General features: G+C 43.9%; 1 protein-coding gene across 2 annotated transcripts in view; it reads left to right on the top strand.

Annotated features, from left to right (window-relative positions):
- The first annotated feature begins 8,621 nt into the window (after positions 1-8,621).
- The window catches only part of LOC138295982 (multiple coagulation factor deficiency protein 2 homolog), an 81,484-nt gene continuing 70,098 nt past the window's right edge, over positions 8,622-20,007 (top strand). Inside the window, exons 1-2 of one of the 2 annotated variants that reach the window (XM_069234672.1) lie at positions 8,622-8,789; positions 15,394-15,480. In XM_069234672.1, coding sequence (XP_069090773.1) covers positions 8,623-8,789; positions 15,394-15,480 — 254 coding nt within the window. In that variant the 5' untranslated portion in view covers position 8,622. The remainder of the gene's footprint in view (positions 8,790-15,393; positions 15,481-20,007) is intronic. The other variant, XM_069234673.1, reaches the window with a different exon arrangement.

The raw sequence follows: 20,007 nt of genomic DNA, 5'->3' as shown, positions 1-20,007 counted from the left end.
CCCAACTTTGATTGATCCCCGAGGTACTACCAAGACACAAGTTGTACTTCATGCACCATGGGCTGACCCTAACACACATGATCGGCCCCATGTGTGCTCACAACAAATGTGAGGCAACTGCTGCAAATATCTTGCGCTCTGCATGCAATAATTTCTTTCACACAACCAATATATATTTGTATGTTGCATGAGCAGGGACATGATTGAAAAGTAGAGCCACTCCATATGCACTGCTCTTTGAAGCTGCAGAACAGCAAAACGCAGAGAAAATCAACTCTCATGCAATGTAACTGTAAGGTCCTGCATTGTCATCGAAGATCCAATAGATGAGGGCTTGTGATGAAGTCCAGCATTGAGGATGGGTTGCGAGGTCGAGGATGCTGTCGAAGAGAGATTTGCAATGCGAGGGCATGCACCGGGGAAGCTTCACACAGCGGTGGTTCTGATGCATGCTGCAAGGTCAATGCAGAGTCCCTGCACTTGGAGAATCCTCACAGAAGAGATGTGTTGGTTCTGTTCAGGGTTGCACAGTGCAGCAGAGGAGATGCATTGGCTCTGGTGAATCCACAGTTGGCCTGGCAGAGCAACTTCATGGCCCACTACCAAAAGTCCTGGATTGAGGTGGCACCATTCGGCAGGGTAGGACTCATACATGACCAGGTGCTGGGTTCAAAGTTGTTGGAGCCTTTTGTCCCTGAGGCTCTAGTCAGGGGGCCAGCCAACTAACCATTGGAGTCACTCTGGGGTCCTAGGTTGGGTTCACCAGATGCAAGTCCAGTCCTTCTTACCCAGGCAAGAGGGCAGCAGGTCAGCACAGCAGGGTAGCAGTCTTTCAGAGCCGCAGTCCAGCAGGGTGGCAGTCCTTTCAGCAGTACAGCAATCCTTCTTCCTGGTAGAGTATTCACAGGTCTGGACGTATACTGACATGTTGGTGTAAGAGGTCCAATACATATACCTGGAAAAGCTTCTAGAGGCTTCCCTGGCCTGGCTCCAGACTAACTACAGCGAGTATGCAATCCTTTGTACGAAGGCAGCACACAGCCTATTCAAGTGTAAGTAGAGCTGTGTCCAGCTTTACACTTCCATCCTGCTAGTGATGCTCCAACAGGATTGTGTGCGGCCATGTAGAAGAAATACACAAAGTCCAACTGTCAACTACACCCGGTCATGTAACCCAATGACAAGTTGCAGGCACTAAATGGCTAATAGATGAAAATGCCAACTTGTAAATGTAATTTAAAATCCAACTTCACTACTTATTAAAAATATTAAGGTAACTCTAATTTTATCCCATGGGAGAGATGTGCCTTGCATTAGTGAAAAACGAATTTAAGAGTTTTTCACTATCAGGACATGTAGAACTTAAAAGTAGATGTACTTCTTTTTAAATACACTGCACTCTTCCAGTTTATTTTGCCAGGACAACATGGTAGTTTGAACTGCACACACGCAGGCTGCACTGGCAGGCCTGAGACATGTTTAAATAAGCACTGGAGGCACACCAGTAGCATTTAATTTACAGGCCCTGGTACATGTAGTACCCAGGCGCAGCTCCTCCGCTAGGGTGGAGGAGCGTTGCACCCCTCCTGCCAGCAGCAGCAGCTGCAAACCTTTTACTACAAAACGATAATAAACTATGTTTATTATCGTTTTGTATTAAAAGGGGCGGGCCATGGACTGTGATGATCACTGAGGGGGAGTGCAAAGCACTCCTCATTTCGCATGTATGTTTGGCCAGCTGGCTGTCTCAGCCTGGCCAAACACACATGCACAGGTGGCTCTCTCCAGCCCGGCACTGTGTTGATAGGCTGGAGAGCAGGCACAGGCTCCAGTCTGCCTGGGAGCGCCCTTGCTGGGCACGCCCAGACAAACCTAAAGCTGCTCTGAGCAGCTTCAGGATTGGCAGCAGGGCAGGCTGGGAGCCTGTTCCTGCAGTCGAGGATTGAGGAGCGGAGCAGTGCGGTGTGGAATTCGAGATAGTTTAAAAAATAAATATTTTATTTTATTTCTCCTCTCACACTACACACCGCACTGCCACGCCCCTTTTCCCTCCCACAAGCAGCCACTGGTGGTACCACTTCACTAGGGACTTAAAGGTAAATTGAACAGAGCCTTCAGCTTTTAGCGATTTAGCGTACAATATTTTCCCGTTTAATGATTTATGGAGCACGATGCCGTGATTTTTATCATGTTGGCCATCAAAAAGGAAGCTTCTGAATAGCTTTTTAACCTTGGTTTATCACATCTTAAGGTGCCGGACATGTCTTTGTGGAGCAGGCCAAACAGTACTGCAGGGGTGCTCCTCCATTAGGGCAGAGGAGCGTAACCCCCCCCCCCCCCCGCCAGCAGTGGCAGTTGCAAAACCTTTAAAAGAAAACGATAATAAACTTTGTTTATTATCGTTTTCTTTTAAAGCGGCGGGCCTCAGAGCGCATGTGTGTTTGGCCGGCCGTCTCAGGCTGGCCAAACACACATGCACAGCAGGCTCTCTCCAGCCCAGCAACACATTTGCCGGGCAGGAGAGAGCCTCCACAGACACCCAGTCTGCCTGGGAGCACCCTAGCTGAGTGCTTCCAGCCAATCCTGACACTGCTCCGAGCAGCATCAGGATTGGCCGCAGGGCAAGCTGGGAGCCTGTGCCTGCCTGCAGCAGAGGAGCGGCGCAGCAGCAGAGAAGGTAACTGTTTTTTTTTTATTTAATAAATGTAATGTTTATTTCTCCCCACCCCCAACCTGCGCACCGCCATGACCCTTCCCTCTCTTGGAGTACTGTAGTTTTAGCTCCTTGCTGGAGCAGGATTTCACAAGCGATGTCTAGGCTTCGGCTTTGTAGTATGGCTCGGTTCTTCCTGCAGGAATGTTTGCAAGCCTGGCAGTGAGACTTGAGCTCCCTTCCTCCTCCTCCTCCTCACTGCTAAATTTTGTCAGGAGGGCTTGGGTCATTTATTGTTATCTGTGCAGCATATCTTGATGTATCACTGGGATATGCAATACAGATAAAATAAATAGTCTATTTTTAATAACAAACAGAGAGGGGTCATTGAGCTACAAAACACAATATATTTTTTGGCCTTTCACATGCAACTAACTCAATATTATATTGCATACATATTGAATTACAAGTTACATTTTTCTGTGGTGAATTAATTCTTTTTTCTGCTGGGAAAGCTCAGATGGTGAATGCAATCATGATAGACTTCTGTGTGTATTCCAAGAGGATCAGTCTTTTGAACTGCACTTAGAAACAGTGATGACTATAATGAGCATCAAGTGCTGTCGGTATGTAGTCATGCATTTAAACAGTGTACTACACTTCATGTAAGATACGCTGTCATTGATGTATGCCTTTACCACGCAGATACATTTGGCACTCATGGCTTATGTTTCAAATAACATCTATCTATCTATTTGTATATAATATTTAATGAAAAACAAAGGTTAAAGCTTAGTTATAGTTAGAAAAACATATTTTCCCTTTACAAAGCAAGTTTAAACTACAAAAACTGATATTATTTGTTACAACACAGTGCATGGTTGAGTGGAAATTATAATTAGTGCTGTCTGGTTAGCAAGCTGAAAAGAGTGAGTACGAGGTCCACTACTTAAAATAATCAGAAGGTGGTGGATACATTGTAAATGAAAGTTCTGACTATAACTTTAGAATTTTTAAAGTATGCTTTGTATAAGGAAATGGGGTTTCCTATCTATAACCAAGCTTTAATCTTTGTTTTTTTTTCATTGAATTTCAGTGTTTTCTCAGTGTTTTTTATTTTTTTTAATTAAAAGTGAGTTTCAAATCATAGCGTCTAGTGTCGCAAGTGAAGATTTGTTCTGTGGAATGAAGTACGGTACACTGAAAGAGAGTTTTGTAAAGTATATTGTCATAGACTGCAGTATTGTAGATTGGAATTGAGTAGAGTCTAGTGGTAGAGTGTTGTAGAGTATCACACAGTGTAGGAAAGTGTTACTTAATGTAGTGGCATGGTCTCTCATATAGTGGAGTCAAGTATCCGAGATGGAGAAGCAGGTTGTACAGTGGAAAGGCCCTACAGTAGAGTAAGGTGTTTTAGACCATCATAGAGTAGAGGGACTTACATTTGAGTAGGGTGAAGTAGAGTGTCATGGGTGGAGTATCACCAAGTAGCGTGTCATAGAGTACAATGAAGGATAGCGGAGTGGTGTATCATAGAGAGAAGCTGGGTGTCATGTTGTTGAGTGTCACACATGGTAAAACAGTGGCATAGAGTGGAGTAGAGTGTTACAGAGTGGCATAGAGTGGAGTACAGTGTTGTAGAGTGAGGTTGCATACAGTGGAGTGGCATAGAGTGGAGTATAGTACAGTGGCATAGAGTGGGATAAAGTGTAGTAGAGTGGAGTAGAGTGGAGTCAGGGACACTGGACTGGAGTAGTGTAGAGTGGAGTAAAGTGTCATAGAGTGAAGTGGCATGTTGTAGACTATAGAGACATGGAGTAGCATACAGTCGAGTAAAGTGTCATAAATTGGAGTACTGTGTTGTATAGTAGAGTGTAGTGGGGTGTCATACATTATTGAAAAGTGATGTAGACTACAGTAAAGTAGAGTAGCATACACTCTAGTTGATTTTTGTAGAGTAGAGGGATCTATAGTACAGTGTAATAGTGTGTTACAGTGGATTGTTATACAGTATTATTTAGTACAATAGCACTGAGTGATGTGGAGTGGTGTACAGTGGAGTAAAGTTGAGTTCTGTGTTAGAGTAGAGTGGAGTGAAGAGCAGTGGAGTGACATACAATATAGTGTAGTGTTGTACAGTGGAGTGAAGGATATAGACAGGAGTAAAGTGTCAGAATGGCATACAGTGTAGCTGAGTGTTGTAGAGTGGAGCTTCATAGAGTGCAGTAATGTGTGGAACAGTGGAGCTGCATAGAGTAGATTGTTGTATAGTGGCGTAGTGTGGGGGTAAAGTCTTGTACAGTGGAGTGGAGTAGTGTAACATAGTGTGAAGTAAAGTACAATAGAATTCATTGGTGTGTTGTAGAGTGAAGTGGCATGGAGTGGAGTATACTGGTGTGGCGTAGGTTATTAACTGTTATAACTTTGGAGTGGTGTCTCATACAACATAGTGGAGAGCTGTGTCATATAGGAACGTTTTACAAAGTGGAATAGCGTGTTGTACATTGGAATGTTCAGGCATAGAGTAGAGTATAGGGTTGGACATCAGAGTGTACAGGGATAGAGTGAAGCAAAATGTCGTAGAGTGCCTTGAAGTGTGGTAAACTTTTATAGAGTGGAGTTATACAGAATGGAGGAGAGTGTAATACAATGAAGCAGAGTAGAGTGGAGTGGATCATCATAAAGTGGAGTAGCATACAGTGGATGTTAGAAATGGGGTTTCTGATTGGCTAGGGTATGCACCTAAGCCAGGCAGAACCCACCTACTCTAGTCAGGGCGAGGAAGTTGCACACCCAAGATAACCCCTGCTCACCCCCATGGTAGCTTAGCACTTGTAGTCAGGCTTATCCCAGAGGCAATGAGTAAAGGGACTGCACAACACCCACCACACACATGATGCAATAAATACACCACAAAGGCAACACAACACCAAGTTATATAAAAATAAACTGTATTGCATGTCACATCATTAGACCAAACACAACATGTTAGTAATACCCTGCTACACAAGCAGTTGTCAGAACATCACACCGTTACTAGTACTCTGTGAAAGTTAAGCAGCAGTCAGGAAAACATAAGGTTACTGGTTATTCTGGAACACAAGCACTAGTCAGGTCATCATTGTTACCAAAAACGCACATGTCAAAGTAAACACCTGTTATAAAAAATGCACGTCATAGTAACAACATCATCTTAACTGCCAAAACATTATCATGATTGCACATAAGATGAAACATTACCAAAAATGCTCACTGCAGAGTAATCGCAGTAGCATGGAGGCCACAACCTCATCATGAAACCCATTCCCAAAATTATATATGTCATAAACAGGGAAAATGCACATAGCCATGAAACACTGCATAGGTCACAAGGTTACCAATAATGCACCTATCTTGAGAACATTTCCTTAGGGCACATGTCACAAAAGAGAATATTACCCTCCCTCTGTGTGTACTGCCCACCCTAAATACAGGTGTGTTATCTTAGCAAAGAAAAAACATGTCCCATCATGACATAGCAAATATTACCGGGGCACACAGATAATAATGCAGAACTGAGGCAGTGACTACCACCTACTCCCCTGTGCCAGGGTGAGGAGCTCTGGCGCTCCTACTATTACAAAGGCTGCACTGCCCTTTAAAGCGATAGCGGAGAAATAAGCAAACATTTGAAACACCAAAAAGGATCTAACTTCTTTAGCTTACAGTTTTTAAAACTGGTAGCTACTAACCACGCTATAGTAACTATGCTTTGGGGACGCCTCTGCAATATCATGACCGGCGTGCGCAGAGGAACATACTAGGGGCCAGATGTAAGGGAAAGTGGCGCAGCGCGGCACTGCATCACTTTAGAAATGCAGGGATGCGCTGTATTTAAGTGAATACGGCGCACCCCTGTGTTTCCCCCTGCGCTGGCACTAAATTGAGCTGCCAGCGCCAATGCAGGCATCCTTGCACCATCATGCAAGGATGTCTGCATTGAGGGTGTGATTGTTTATGTGCGGGGAGGGGCCCCTTCCTGCACATAAACAATCATTAATGGCGCTTTGGCACTTCTGTGTGTGCTGCACAATGCAGCACACACAGAAGTGCCAAAGCGTCATTTTTAAATGATTGTTTATGTGTAGGAAGGGACACCTTCTTGCACATAAACAATCATTTCTGGCATTTTGCTCTGTCTATGCGTGCTGCAGAATGCATCACGTATAGAAAAAGCAAAAAACGAGGAGGAATACAAGTATTCCTCCTCGTTGCGCCCTGCTAACGCCACCCCTGGGGGTGGAGTTAGATTTTGGCGCTGCCTCAAGTTTACACAATTTCATAAATCTGAGGCAGCGTCAAAATGCAATGGGTGTTGCTGTGGCGCGCGCACAGCAACACCCATTGCACGCCCCTTCCACGCACAGTGCTGCGTGGGAAGATGCCGTATTTACAAGGTGGCATTAAGCCACAAAAAGTGGCTTGATGCCACCTTGTAGATACGGAGCAGTGCTTAGCGCCAAAGGAGCATCAAAAAAAGTGACGCTCCAGTGGCGCTAGGGGCCTATTAATAAGGCCCCAGGTTGCCGGTAGCGTGGTACCCTTGACGAATGTTTAACTAAAGGACTACGCCAGCCTTTGAAACAGATGGAGAACCCAATAATAGGGTGCTCCAGAAACTGAATTCAGCCAGAAGGATCAGGTGAGAGGAATAAGCCTAATGGGTGTGCACGACACTGGGGATATTAAGCAGGGAAAGGTAATAATTGCCCTGACAAAGGCCCCAAGACACGGCGGGGCTCTTTGAGACGGTCCAAACATGTTGTCGAGAGGATAGGGTTTCCTGGGTACATAGTAGACCCTAAGGAGATTAGAAACATTGTTTTTACTCATACCTTTGCACCCCACAATAAAAAGAGAAATTCCTGGGGCATTACAAGAGGTATTTTTAGTATTATTTGATCTGGATCCCTGCTATTATCCAACTAATTGTAATTCTGAACTCCCAAAAACTCTTGGTTGAGTCCACCAAGGTAGTATCATCTTACCAGGGTGTGAATAGACAGCCGATGATGAAGCATGTCACTATTAAGTGGGTGAGGTATCTATTCCAAATCTTGGAATGATCCCATTAGCTGGAAGGTACAGGAGGTTAGTTCTGATTGTTTCTTTCATAAATTCCTTTCTGGAGAAAAGGATCTTGATATTGAGGTATCACCAAAGCCTAGTTACTATAGTGTGGTTAGTGATTGAATTGTGAAAATATGACTAGGTTTTTTTTCTCTCACTCTCAAAGTGTGGCATATGGTTTCAAACTGGTAGTGTCTTTAGTTGGCAGCAACCTAATAAGCAGAAAAAGCATCGTCCGGAAGGGGAATGTTGACACAAATGTATATATACTTGATCAAACTGTTCTGCTGTAGTCTCCTGGAGCCAGTGGTGTAGAAAGGATGCCATGGGCACTAGTGCAAGCTAAGAAAATGCCTCCTTTGACTGTTATTGGTATAGTAAAATACAGCATTTATCACGGTTCAGTGGGCCCCTCATTGCTCTCTGCCCGGTGCATTGCACCTGCTGCACCAATACTAGCTATGTCCCTGCATGATGCAGTCAAACCTATGTGATGGTGCATATAGTTCATCACAAATTTCCTTTGTTTTTTGCCAATGCTGTTCAACATCAGCAATAGTCATTCTTTTCTCTTCCTGTTGTGCAGTAGAGCATCAGGGAAAACGCACTGATAAAGGGTATTGTTCTGCACTGGCGAGGCCTGAAGGTGAGATCTATTGGCTTTGCCAATGCTTGTTTTTTCCTGCAGTTCTCTGATCGCAGTAGCCCCAGGTGTGAGCCCAGAAGTCAGGGTAAACACAGTTATCTGCTAGAGCAAATCCTATTCCAAGGTGAAAGAAAGAAAAGCCTGAGAAACAGAACATGTGTCGAAAGGGGGAGAGCTGGTGCAGTGGTGAGTCCAGTCACTTCACACCGACAACATGGAGGACGCACGGAGGCTCAACCTGCTTCAGCTCTGGTGCCTGCTGGGTCTAGTCTGTCAGTTTGTGCCACAGTCCTCTTCAGATAACAACAAGGTGGATGGTGGATCTCCACACGCCATGCCTGGCGACGCCTTCCACAACAAATCTATCATCACCGATCACCAGTAGGTAAACATTTTAATGGCTTAGGCGGAAAAATGACTTAAAAGTGACTGCATAATGACCACCTTGCTAGGCTGTATTTCGTAATTTGAGGTGGTTTTTGCTTTCAAGGCAAAAGAGGGAAATACATGAACTGATTGTTTAATAGGGCTTGTTTGTGAACTAGTTTATCTATATGTGAAACTGTTAAAGTGATTTTACCGAACCTGGTAAGTTTATAACGTTTTATGATTATTGTAAAATGTGTGTATGTTTAATGGGGTTGTGTTGTATTATATTTTTACCGTAACACTAAGGCTATTATAAATAGTTGGTTCTGTCATCCAAGTGAAATCTTATAGTATTATTTCTGACAATGGTAAATGCAGTGCTTAATTTGTAAATTAATAAATACATCCTTAAATAAGTGTAGGGGTGCACAGTTTTTCTTAAAACGCCCACTTTTGGTGCTACTAAATGCCAGACATGCTGAATAGCAAGGCAGCGTAGCTTTGATTCCAATTCCTTTCTTCCACCACCCCACACAGCCTGTCACTTTATCTCACTCTTGCAGGTTCTTCTGCATCCAAGCAGTCTCCCTTTGTCACTATTTTCCCTAGTTTCTCTTCCTCCCTCTTTTTGCTTTTTTTTACTTTTTCTCTCTATAATCTGGTTCAAGGTCTCATGCTATCGAATAAGCCTCGGTCCTCAAACTGTAGTGCCTGTGCCCACCACTTACAACCACCAGCACAAGTTAAACACCGGGGCTGTGTTACACAAAGTGCCCTGGGGTACAACGGGCATTTGCACCAGTTTTGTGTGCCCTGTAGCACTTTGGTATTACAGAAGGGGCTGCAGACGCTTGTGCGGCCCCTTCTGTAATACAGATAGCGCACATATAGTGCCAGCGCTATCATCAGAAGGCGTTCTTTCATTTGCAAGGGGGCGTGGTCCCATGAAAATGAGGGAATTTATTTTCCTCTGCGTCTGTACCGTATTATAGATGCGGGCGCAAAGAAGCCATCAGCCCCCTGATGGCAGCCCTCTTCAGGGGATGATGGAAGTCCTGCGGGCACCCCAGACATCCCACTGAAACACGGAGCGGCTGTTTCAAAGCGGTTCCGTATTTCACTTGAATTCGATGCCCCTAGGGTAGCACAAGTTTGCGGCGGCCCTAGGGACAGGGCATTTAGGCCCGTATTTATACTTTTTGACGCTAAACTGCGCTAACGCAGTTTAGCGTCAAAAAATTTAGCGCCGTCTAACGCCATTCTGAAGCGCCATGCGGGCGCCGTATTTATGGAATGGCGTTAGCCGGCACAAGCAGACCGGCGCTGCCTGGTGTGCGTGGAAAAAAACCACGTAGACCAGGCAGCGCCGGCGTTGGGAAAAAATGACGTTAGGGCGTCTTAAAATGGGGCAAGTCATGTTGAGGCAAAAAAATCGCCTCAACCCGATTTGCGCCATTTTTTTACGACGCCCAGACGCCATTTCATGACTCCTGTCTTAGTAAAGACAGGAGTCATGCCCCCTTGCCCAATGGCCATGCCCAGGGGACTTGTGTCCCCTGGGCATAGTCATTGGGCATAGTGGCATGTAGGGGGGCACAAATAAGGCCCCCCTATGCCACCCAAAAAAAATTAAAAAATATAAAAAATTATACTTACCTGAACTTACCTGAATGTCCCTGGGGTGGGTCCCTCCATCCTTGGGTGTCCTCCTGGGGTGGGCAGGGGTGGCAGGGGGGGTCCCTGGGGGCAGGGGAGGGCACCTGTGGGCTCATTTTGAGCCCACAGGCCCCTTAACGCCTACCCTGACCCAGGCGTTAAATAGTGGCGCAAATGCGGGGTTTTTTGACCCGCCACCTCCCGGGCGTGATTTTTGCCCGGGAGTATAAATACGACGCATTTGCGTCGCCGTCATTTTTTTAGACGGGAACGCCTTCCTTGCATCTCATTAACGCAAGGAAGGCGTTCACGCAAAAAAATTACGCTATTTGCCCATACTTTGGCGCTAGACGCGTCTAACGCCAAAGTATAAATATGGCGTTAGTTTTGCGCCGAATTTGCGTCGAAAAAAACGACGCTAATTCGGCGCAAATGGAGTATAAATACGGGCCTTAATTTAATACGACACACTCTCCTTGTTTGCGCAAGGCGCACCTTTTGAAAAATGTGCCTGGAGAAAACAAGGAAAATGCACCGCTTTGTGTAATACAGTCCCAGGTAGATTTTAGGCACTTATGGGAAGACATGTATAGCGCAGTAATGGGTGCACTGTTTGAAGAGTACTGGAGCAGAGGTACTTTTGAATTCTTATGATGTGCTCTTAGTTTTAATGTTTGGCTTGAAATTGACAGAAAATATTGGTTTCAATCTTTTTTTGATTCGGCTGGAGGGCAGCTTGGTGTCTGGTTCCAAGTCACTGACAGCAATAGTTGAAATTGGTTCTGCTACACCGTCCCATCTAGGAGATTCCTCAAAAGTCAATGCTCACTCTTCTGCTGAGCATTTATATTTCTCTTTGTCATTCCAGGCAAGTCTGGGTGATTTTCTTTTTTTTCTACGAAACTGAACAAATATGATAAGCATTCTTTTCTTTGAAATGTCATGAATTTTCGTTTCGCATTGGTTCCCGTGTGTGAGGAGATGGTTGAAAGCCTCCAAAATTCAACAAAAACACAGAATTCTACGAAATTCTACCCCAACGCCCCATGAAGTGAAATAGATTTTTTTTTTAAAGTGGCAAATTCGTTTCTTGAACGTATTTCATCTGTTACACATTATGCTGGAATGTTTTGCACACAAAATACCCTCTACCGTTAATATGTATTGGTAAACTGTATTGCTATTGCTCTGTGCATTTGTGAAATGCAGAGTGAAATGGCATGCAATGTTCTTTTTACAATTATTGTCAATTGAGCCCCAATAAAATTCTTAGCTTTTTGTTTGATTGCCACTGGCAACATTTGATAGAGACATAACAATATAACATGGCTTGCAGATACGGTAAACTCGACAAGGGCTTGTTTTCGGCTTGATTAAAAAATATAACACTTGATGAAAAAGATAACGTGTAGTCTAAACTTATTCACTGGATATAACTTTTTCGAAAGTTTATGGTATGGTGTTCAGAATACAGTCCAAACAGCCAAAAGTGAAGTGGGCAGAAAATCTTGATTTGTAACTGAAGAAGTTTTGAATTTTTATTACAGAACTCAAAATGCATGGTCTAATTAAGTTGACAAACTGGTTTAGTTTCCATAATGCATCTGATACAAGTTTCCAGAAACATATCTGTTGTGACTGGTGATGCCTTAAGTCCATCGAAGATAGCTTTATTAAGGTGCAACTCCAAGTAGCTATAAGCGCACCAGATTGCAAGAAAAGGCTTAAAAAATTACATTATTGCTATGAGAAAGGGAGCATCTAAACAGTAAAATATAAATTTGCCTTAGACTCCAAACGTTTTTGACTTGTGGCCTATGGCCAGAGCTGCTGGCCTTAGCAGTCCAGGAATAAAGGCCCATATTTATACTTTTTGACGCTAAACTGCGCTAACGCAGTTTAGCGTCAAAAAATTTAGCGCCGTCTAACGCCATTCTGAAGCGCCATGCGGGCGCTGTATTTATGGAATGGCGTTAGCCGGCGCAAGCAGACCGGCGCTGCCTGGTGTGCGTGGAAAAAAACCACGTAGACCAGGCAGCGCCGGCGTTGGGAAAAAATGACGTTAGGGCGTCTTAAAATGGGGGCAAGTCAGGTTGAGGCAAAAAAATCGCCTCAACCCGATTTGCGCCATTTTTTTACGACGCCCAGACGCCATTTCATGACTCCTGTCTTAGTAAAGACAGGAGTCATGCCCCCTTGCCCAATGGCCATGCCCAGGGGACTTGTGTCCCCTGGGCATGGTCATTGGGCATAGTGGCATGTAGGGGGGCACAAATAAGGCCCCCCTATGCCACCCAAAAAAAATTAAAAAATATAAAAAATGATACTTACCTGAACTTACCTGAATGTCCCTGGGGTGGGTCCCTCCATCCTTGGGTGTCCTCCTGGGGTGGGCAGGGGGGGTCCCTGGGGGCAGGGGAGGGCACCTGTGGGCTCATTTTGAGCCCACAGGCCCCTTAACGCCTACCCTGACCCAGGCGTTAAATAGTGGCAAAAATGCGGGGTTTTTTGACCCGCCAACTCCCGGGCGTGATTTTTGCCCGGGAGTATAAATACGACGCATTTGCGTCGCCGTCATTTTTTTAGACGGGAACGCCTTCCTTGCATCTCATTAACGCAAGGAAGGCGTTCACGCAAAAAAATGACGCTATTTGCCAATACTTTGGCGCTAGACGCGTCTAACGCCAAAGTATAAATATGGCGTTAGTTTTGCGCCGAATTTGCGTCGAAAAAAACGACGCTAATTCGGCGCAAACGGAGTATAAATACGGGCCAAAGTTTAAGTCATGGGCTTGGCTCAACATCCTGTGACTGTGGGCAAATCATTTACCCCCCCCCATGCCAACAAAGAAAACAAGTATTTGCAATACAATGGGTCTCGCATTTGCTTGATTTAGAGCTATTAGCGTTGTAAATTCCTAACCAGACTTTTCTTGCCACATAAACTGAAAATGAAAAGTACAACAGTTTCACATAACGAGCTGGCGGCCACCATGTGAGCGAAGGAGACAGAAAAGGAAACAGAAGTTTGCTCACAGTCAGACATATCTGCAAAAGTGCACTTATCCATGTATACCAGCAAATGTGCAATTATTCATGTAACACCGTTGATGTCATGCAAAGCGCTCGACTACTGCTCAGCGAGATTGCACTGCATAGAAAATAAAAATAAAAAGTAGTCCAGAAGCCATTTGGAAAACACGGAGCCTCGTATGTTTTAAGTAGTTTACCGGTGCTCTCAAGGAGGGCTAAACACCGGAAAAGGCATGACGTATGCATGCCGTTCACTAATGAAATCAAGCTAATTTTAAAAGGAAAGCCCACGAACCAACCAAACTGATGGGCGTGACATGGACGTGGTTAAAAGCCCACAGAGAGATTACAATAGGGGCCAGAGGGTAATTTAATCTGCTGCTTATACAAAGTGTTCTAGTGTCTTTTCATCATGTTTGTGTTATATAAAACTTATAAAACATCTGTGCACCAAGAAAACACTATGAGCACTTGTAGACTTTTGCGTAGTAATTCAAAATCTACTTGTCTTATTTTTATATAGAGACTAATACTGAGTGTTTACCTTTCATTAAGCACTCGCTATTGTTCCAAATAAAGTAAAGGATTTACTCAAAATGTCACAATTTTGTTTATCTGGGATTACAACCCTTCTCGTTCCAATGCCAAATACGTATATTTCCGTATATCTCTGTACAAGAAGATAAAGGGGCATATTTATACTCCGTTTGCGCCGAATTAGCGTCGTTTTTTTCGATGCAAATTCGGCGCAAAACTAACGCCATATTTATACTTTGGCGTTAGACGCGTCTAGCGCCAAAGTATGAGGAATGAGCGTCATTTTTTTGCGTGAACGCCTTCCTTGCGTTAATGAGATGCAAGGTAGGCGTTCCCGTCTAAAAAAATGACGGCAACGCAAATGCGTCGTATTTATACTCCCGGGCAAAAATCACGCCCGGGAGTGGGCGGGGCAAAAAACCCCGCATTTGCGCCTCTTTTTAACGCCTGGGTCAGGGCAGGCGTTAAGGGACCTGTGGGCTCAAAATGAGCCCACAGATGCCCTCCCATGCCCCCAGGGACCCCCCCTGCCACCCTTGCCCACCCCAGGAGGACACCCAAGGATGGAGGGACCCATCCCAGGGACATTCAGGTAAGTTCAGGTAAGTATAATTTTTTTTTTTAAAATATTTCTTTTGGGCATAGGGGGGCCTGATTTGTGCCCCCCTACATGCCACAATGCCCAATGACCATGCCCAGGGGACATAAGTCCCCTGGGCATGGCCATTGGGCAAGGGGGCATGACTCCTGTCTTTACTAAGACAGGAGTCATGTAAATGGCGTCTGGGCGTCGTTAAATATGGCGCAAATCGGGTGGAGGCGATTTTTTTTGCCTCAACCTGACTTGCCCCATTTTAAGACGCCCTAACGCCATTTTTCCCAACGCCGGCGCTGCCTGGTGTACGTGGTTTTTTTCCACGCACACCAGGCAGCGCCGGTCTGCTAGCGCCGGCTAACGCCATTCAATAAATACGGCGCCCACATGGCGCTTCAGAATGGCGTTAGCCGGCGCTAAACTTTTTGACGCTAAACTGCGTTAGCGCAGTTTAGCGTCAAAAAGTATAAATACGGGCCAAAGTTCATGAGAAAATAAATTCCTAGCACCATGTGTAGTTCAGTATTGCTGTAAACAGTAAACTGATTAGAACTTCAATGCCGAATTTAAACTTCCCTATACTCGGGTTTATGGAACGTTATTGCCCCCAGTGGTCATTCCTCCATGAAGTGGGCTTAAATCCTAAGTAAAGTTTGTAAGATACCCTCTCTCTATACCTCCCCGTATGCCGCTCTAATGATATAGGGCGGGTGATGACCAGGCAATTATGTTTTTGTAAGTCAAATATACCCCAGAATTGATAATAATACTGATTGGTACTTGTCTTTCCTCTAGCCATCTAGAAGAAGATCTGAAGCATCAAATTGGCGAAATTGACCTAGAAAAATTATCGGAAGAAGAACTTGAATTTTACTACTTCACGTAAATATGCTTTCACAATGTTATCAAACACGTTTCACATACCATCTCTATCCGGCACAGAGGGCACGCTCATTGTCACAACTATTACTATACATTGCATTTTTCTTCATCATTACATCTCTTACGTTGAGCAGTTGGAAAGGGAAAGAAGTGCAGCAAAGAAGTTCAGTGCCTTTATTACAGCATATAATGTGTATTATTCTTTTGTGAATGGCCGTGGAGTAGGCACACTTACACTGATATGTTTTCAATTCTAATTTCTCAGACATATTTTGGAAATATATTTCAGGGAGACATTAAAGACTATACTTATAAATACAAATCAGCAACACTGAAAACTAATATTGCATAAAAGTATCAGTCAGTGGATCTAAAATTGGGAAACTGACAAAGGCCATAATAATTTACCACTGTGATTCAGACTGAACACTAACCAGAGCGACTGTAGTAGCAAAGGAAGCAAACAATCAATATGGCTGCATGGTTTACTAGGTAATCAACTTAACTTCAATTGTGTCCAATACATAGAGATCAGTATGAGGCTTGGTTCAGCAAGACGGGCAGATGTGGCTCACCAGGCGGCAAACTGGCCCAACAGCACATTGAATAATGGTTGAAATTGTCCATGTATGTAACACTTACTGTACAGGTGTAAATTGATGATCGAGCTGTTTCGAAAAAGCTCATCAAACAACCTCTTACATGGCCATACGTTTATTCATCGATCCATGGTCCTTTTGTATGTAATCTATGCTTTGAATTGCTTTCCGCAGATGTTAAAACATATCTAAAATAGTGTTACTGTGATTGCCTTAAAAGCAAATCAAATCCATGTGAATGGAATCGTAGTGTCCACACATGTCTTCTAGTTCATGCTTTTAGTTAATTCTTTTGAACTTCCTCTCCCAACAAAAATTAATATTTATTACCCAAGCGGCTAATAAAAACGCTTTGCTTTTTTAGTAGCACGTTCCTTTGTAATCAGTAAACCCCTCTTTATATTTTGAGAGTTATTACACATCCTTCTACCTGTTTATGTTCTGTATTTGTTTTAATCTAGCTCTTTTCACCGGGTGCATTATGATCAGGCTTCTCTGTGTTTTGTGTTTGTTCCCCATGTCTCCACACTAGCTCCTTTTTTTTTTTTTTTACAAATTTTCATCAAGCCTCTCTGTAGTTGTTTAACATATCCTGATTGATGAACCTTAATTGAGACTCACTGACTAGAACCACAAATACTCATATTAAAAGGGATTTTGTCATTCCATGAACATGCTACTTCATGTACATGGCAAATTTGGCATCACATCCTGAGCCACTGAATAATGAATCCATTACTTACCGGTAAACTTCATTACACCAATTTAGGTCCTCCTCATCCCAGTTATTACAGAATGAGAAAGTCCTGCCTCCAGGCAGACCTTTCTACATGCTATGCTTTCTTCTATTTTTACGAAAACAATAAAGACACTCCCTTCCATCCTCCATGCCTGCTAGTAACAAGACTAGACCAGAATACAAATCAGAAGGGGGAGGGCCCATGACTGGGATGAGGAGGGCTTTAATCGTGGTAATAAAGTTTACTAGTAAGTAATGGATTCATTACTTCCTCATAGGACCTCCTTGTTCCAGTCATCACAGAAGGACGATTTCACAAGCAACAAAGAGCTCACTTGACTCTATAGTCTGCAAATAAATTAAGTTTATTACGCCATACTTATTTTATTGCTACTTTCACAACACCAACATCAAAATTATCCGAAGAAGAATGCAACATATCAAGACAAGAGTGTTTAACAAAGGTGTGATGAGACTGCCATGTGGTCGCCCTGCTAACCTCTTAAATTGACACTCTGCTACCTCAGCCGAGGAGGCACAAAACTGATCAAATGAAGTATCCCTGGACCTGTACTTGGAGGAAGTACACAAGGTGTTTCAACGGTTGAAGAACTCATCTGCTGATGGTGGAGGTGGCCACTTTTCTACCCCTATTGACACTACCAAAGGAAATGAACAGGTAATTGACAAGGTGAAAGTCCTTCTTATGTTGCAGATAGATTGTCAGAGCCCTCTTATCATCCAGAGAGGAAGGCAAGTGAAGATCGCCTTCATCCTGAAAGACTGGAGGAATCACTTTTTGATGCAAATGGAATCTAGAAGACACCTTAGGAACAAAGGCTGGATCCAACCGCAAGATCACCCTGTCAAAATGGATCTGCAAATAGGGGTATGACATCATCAAAGCACCCAATTCACTGAATCATCGGCCAGAAATAATGTCTAACAAAAAAGCAGTTTTAGCAAACACCCACATCATGTTTGCCTCATGAAGAGATTTAAAAGGGAACATTTGCAATCCCTGAAGAAATGTAGGTAAATCTGAGGATGGAACTGGTCTTTGTACCAGAAAACTCTTAAGTAAGCATTCAACCAGAGGAGCATCATACTGAATTCCCCCTTGGGACCATGACAAGCCGTAACTGCTGCCCATTGGGTGGCCAAAGTAGCTAGAGTAAGAGTCTTCAGAAACCCATCTCTAAGAAATTCAAGAATCTGAAAGGGATCCCCCACCTGGATCTATAGGTTTAACCTCACACCATTTAAAAAAAGAGAACCAGTTCTTTTTATAGGAGGAAAGAGGCAACTGTTTACGAGATAGCTGTATCTCAACTGCTATATGGCTAGAACCACCCATTTTCTCCAGCTAAGTGTTCAAGAGCCAAGCCATCAACTTCAGCTGTTGAAGCTGCCCCAATGGTAACACTGAAAACAGGATGGGGACGGAATTATGGCAACCTGACAAACCTCCCCCAGACTACTGGAGAAACAGTGGTAACCAAAGGCAAGGAGGCCAAAATGGACCTATCATGATCACTGATACCTTCTCTACCCGAATATCGTGCAGTGCCCTGGGAAAAAGCAGAGTAGGAGGTAATGGATACAGAAGACCCAGATGCCAGGGGACTAAAAGAACATTTACTGCCCGTGTTTGATGTCAAAACTATTTCTAAACAACATATTGGAAGAAGGGCATTATGGGGAGAGGCAAAAAGGTCCATCCATAGTTCTCCGAAGAGATGGCCTTGTGAAAGAAAGAATACGAAAGATGGTAGAGAGCTGAGGAGGGCAGATTGCAACTCAAGCTTTCGGCATGAAAATTGAACTGTCCCTGAATGTAAACTGCCCTCATGGCAATTGGTCTCTACCCAAGAGCAACTCAGGTTGGCCAGGTGTTTGAGAAAAGGACTTTGTGTTCCCCATTGGCAATTCAGGTAACACCGTGCAACCTGATTGTCAGTACAGACCACCAGATTTTCTCCTTGTAAGTGTGGTTCCAAATGAAGTAATGACCTCTGTCTATCAGTGGACACTGCTCTTTGACTAGAGAGGCCCCAGAGTTGCCCCCCAACCCCACAGACTGGCATCTGTTGTCAACAAAATCGTGGCAGGGAGCTGGAAAAGTACACACTTCTCTAGACTGCTAGTGTGCAACCACAAGTTAACTCCTGAACAAGAGTTGAAGACAGGGAGACTGGGGATCATATTTGGTGAAGGGTGTATTCCAGTGGGTTAATATATGATTGATGAGGTGCTTGAGGTGTAATCAACTACAGCAGTTGCCGCCAGAAGCCTCTGAACCTTCAACCAACACCTCACTGGGGCTGACATTAGTGTTTTTAAGTTCTCTTGTAGTGTCTTTATACTGTAGGATAGTAGAAACCTGCTCCCTTCAATGTATCGAAAATCGCTCCAATGAACTGCAGCCCTTGATCTGGGGTAAGGTGAGATTTTGAAAAGTTTAATCAGAAACCTAATTGTTGAAGTAAAGCAACTGGAGCTTTTATTGCTGCTTGTGCCTTAGGAAGAGAGGAAGCACAAATTAAAGAATCATTCAGTTATAGGAATACTGAAAAAGCTTGAAGTTGCAACATCCCTACCAATGGTGCCAATACCTTGGTGAAGGTCCGGGGAGCCATTGACAGACCAAATGGCAGCACCTGGAACTGATAATGTGCCTCGCTCACTGCAAATCTCAATAATGTTTGGCTGCAAAATAGGCATCTTCTAAGTTTAAAGTTGCCAAGAAGTTGCTCGTCTGGATGAGGTGAATGATGGATTGCAGAGTGATAATCCGTAGCGGCCTAAAATCACAAACTTGTTCAGTACCTTCCGATCTAGGATTGGCTGAGAAGAACAATCTGGTTTGTGGACTAAAAAGAGATTACAATACAACCATTCTTTCCAATCAGTTGTTCATACAGGCACAACTGCCCACTTGAGGAGTAGTTTCTCCACCCCTGTCAAAATCGCAGTCCTCTTCTTAATGTCTATTGGTAATGGAGTAGCTCGAAGCACCCATTCTGGAGGGAAGTTGACAAAAGGAATTCAATATCGATGGCGTATGATAGAGAGGTCCCATTGATCTGTTATGTACAGGAGCCATTGCAGAGGTAGTACTGAAGCCTGGTCCTGACCTTGGCATAGTCACCTCTGACTAGCTCCTTGGGTGTTCTGACTTTGTGGTCA

Source organism: Pleurodeles waltl, chromosome 5, assembly GCF_031143425.1.
Source record: "Pleurodeles waltl isolate 20211129_DDA chromosome 5, aPleWal1.hap1.20221129, whole genome shotgun sequence".
Taxonomy (NCBI): Eukaryota; Metazoa; Chordata; class Amphibia; order Caudata; family Salamandridae; genus Pleurodeles; species Pleurodeles waltl.
The sequence above is the reverse complement of the archived record's forward strand: the minus strand, read 5'-3'. Positions and strand labels throughout refer to the sequence as shown.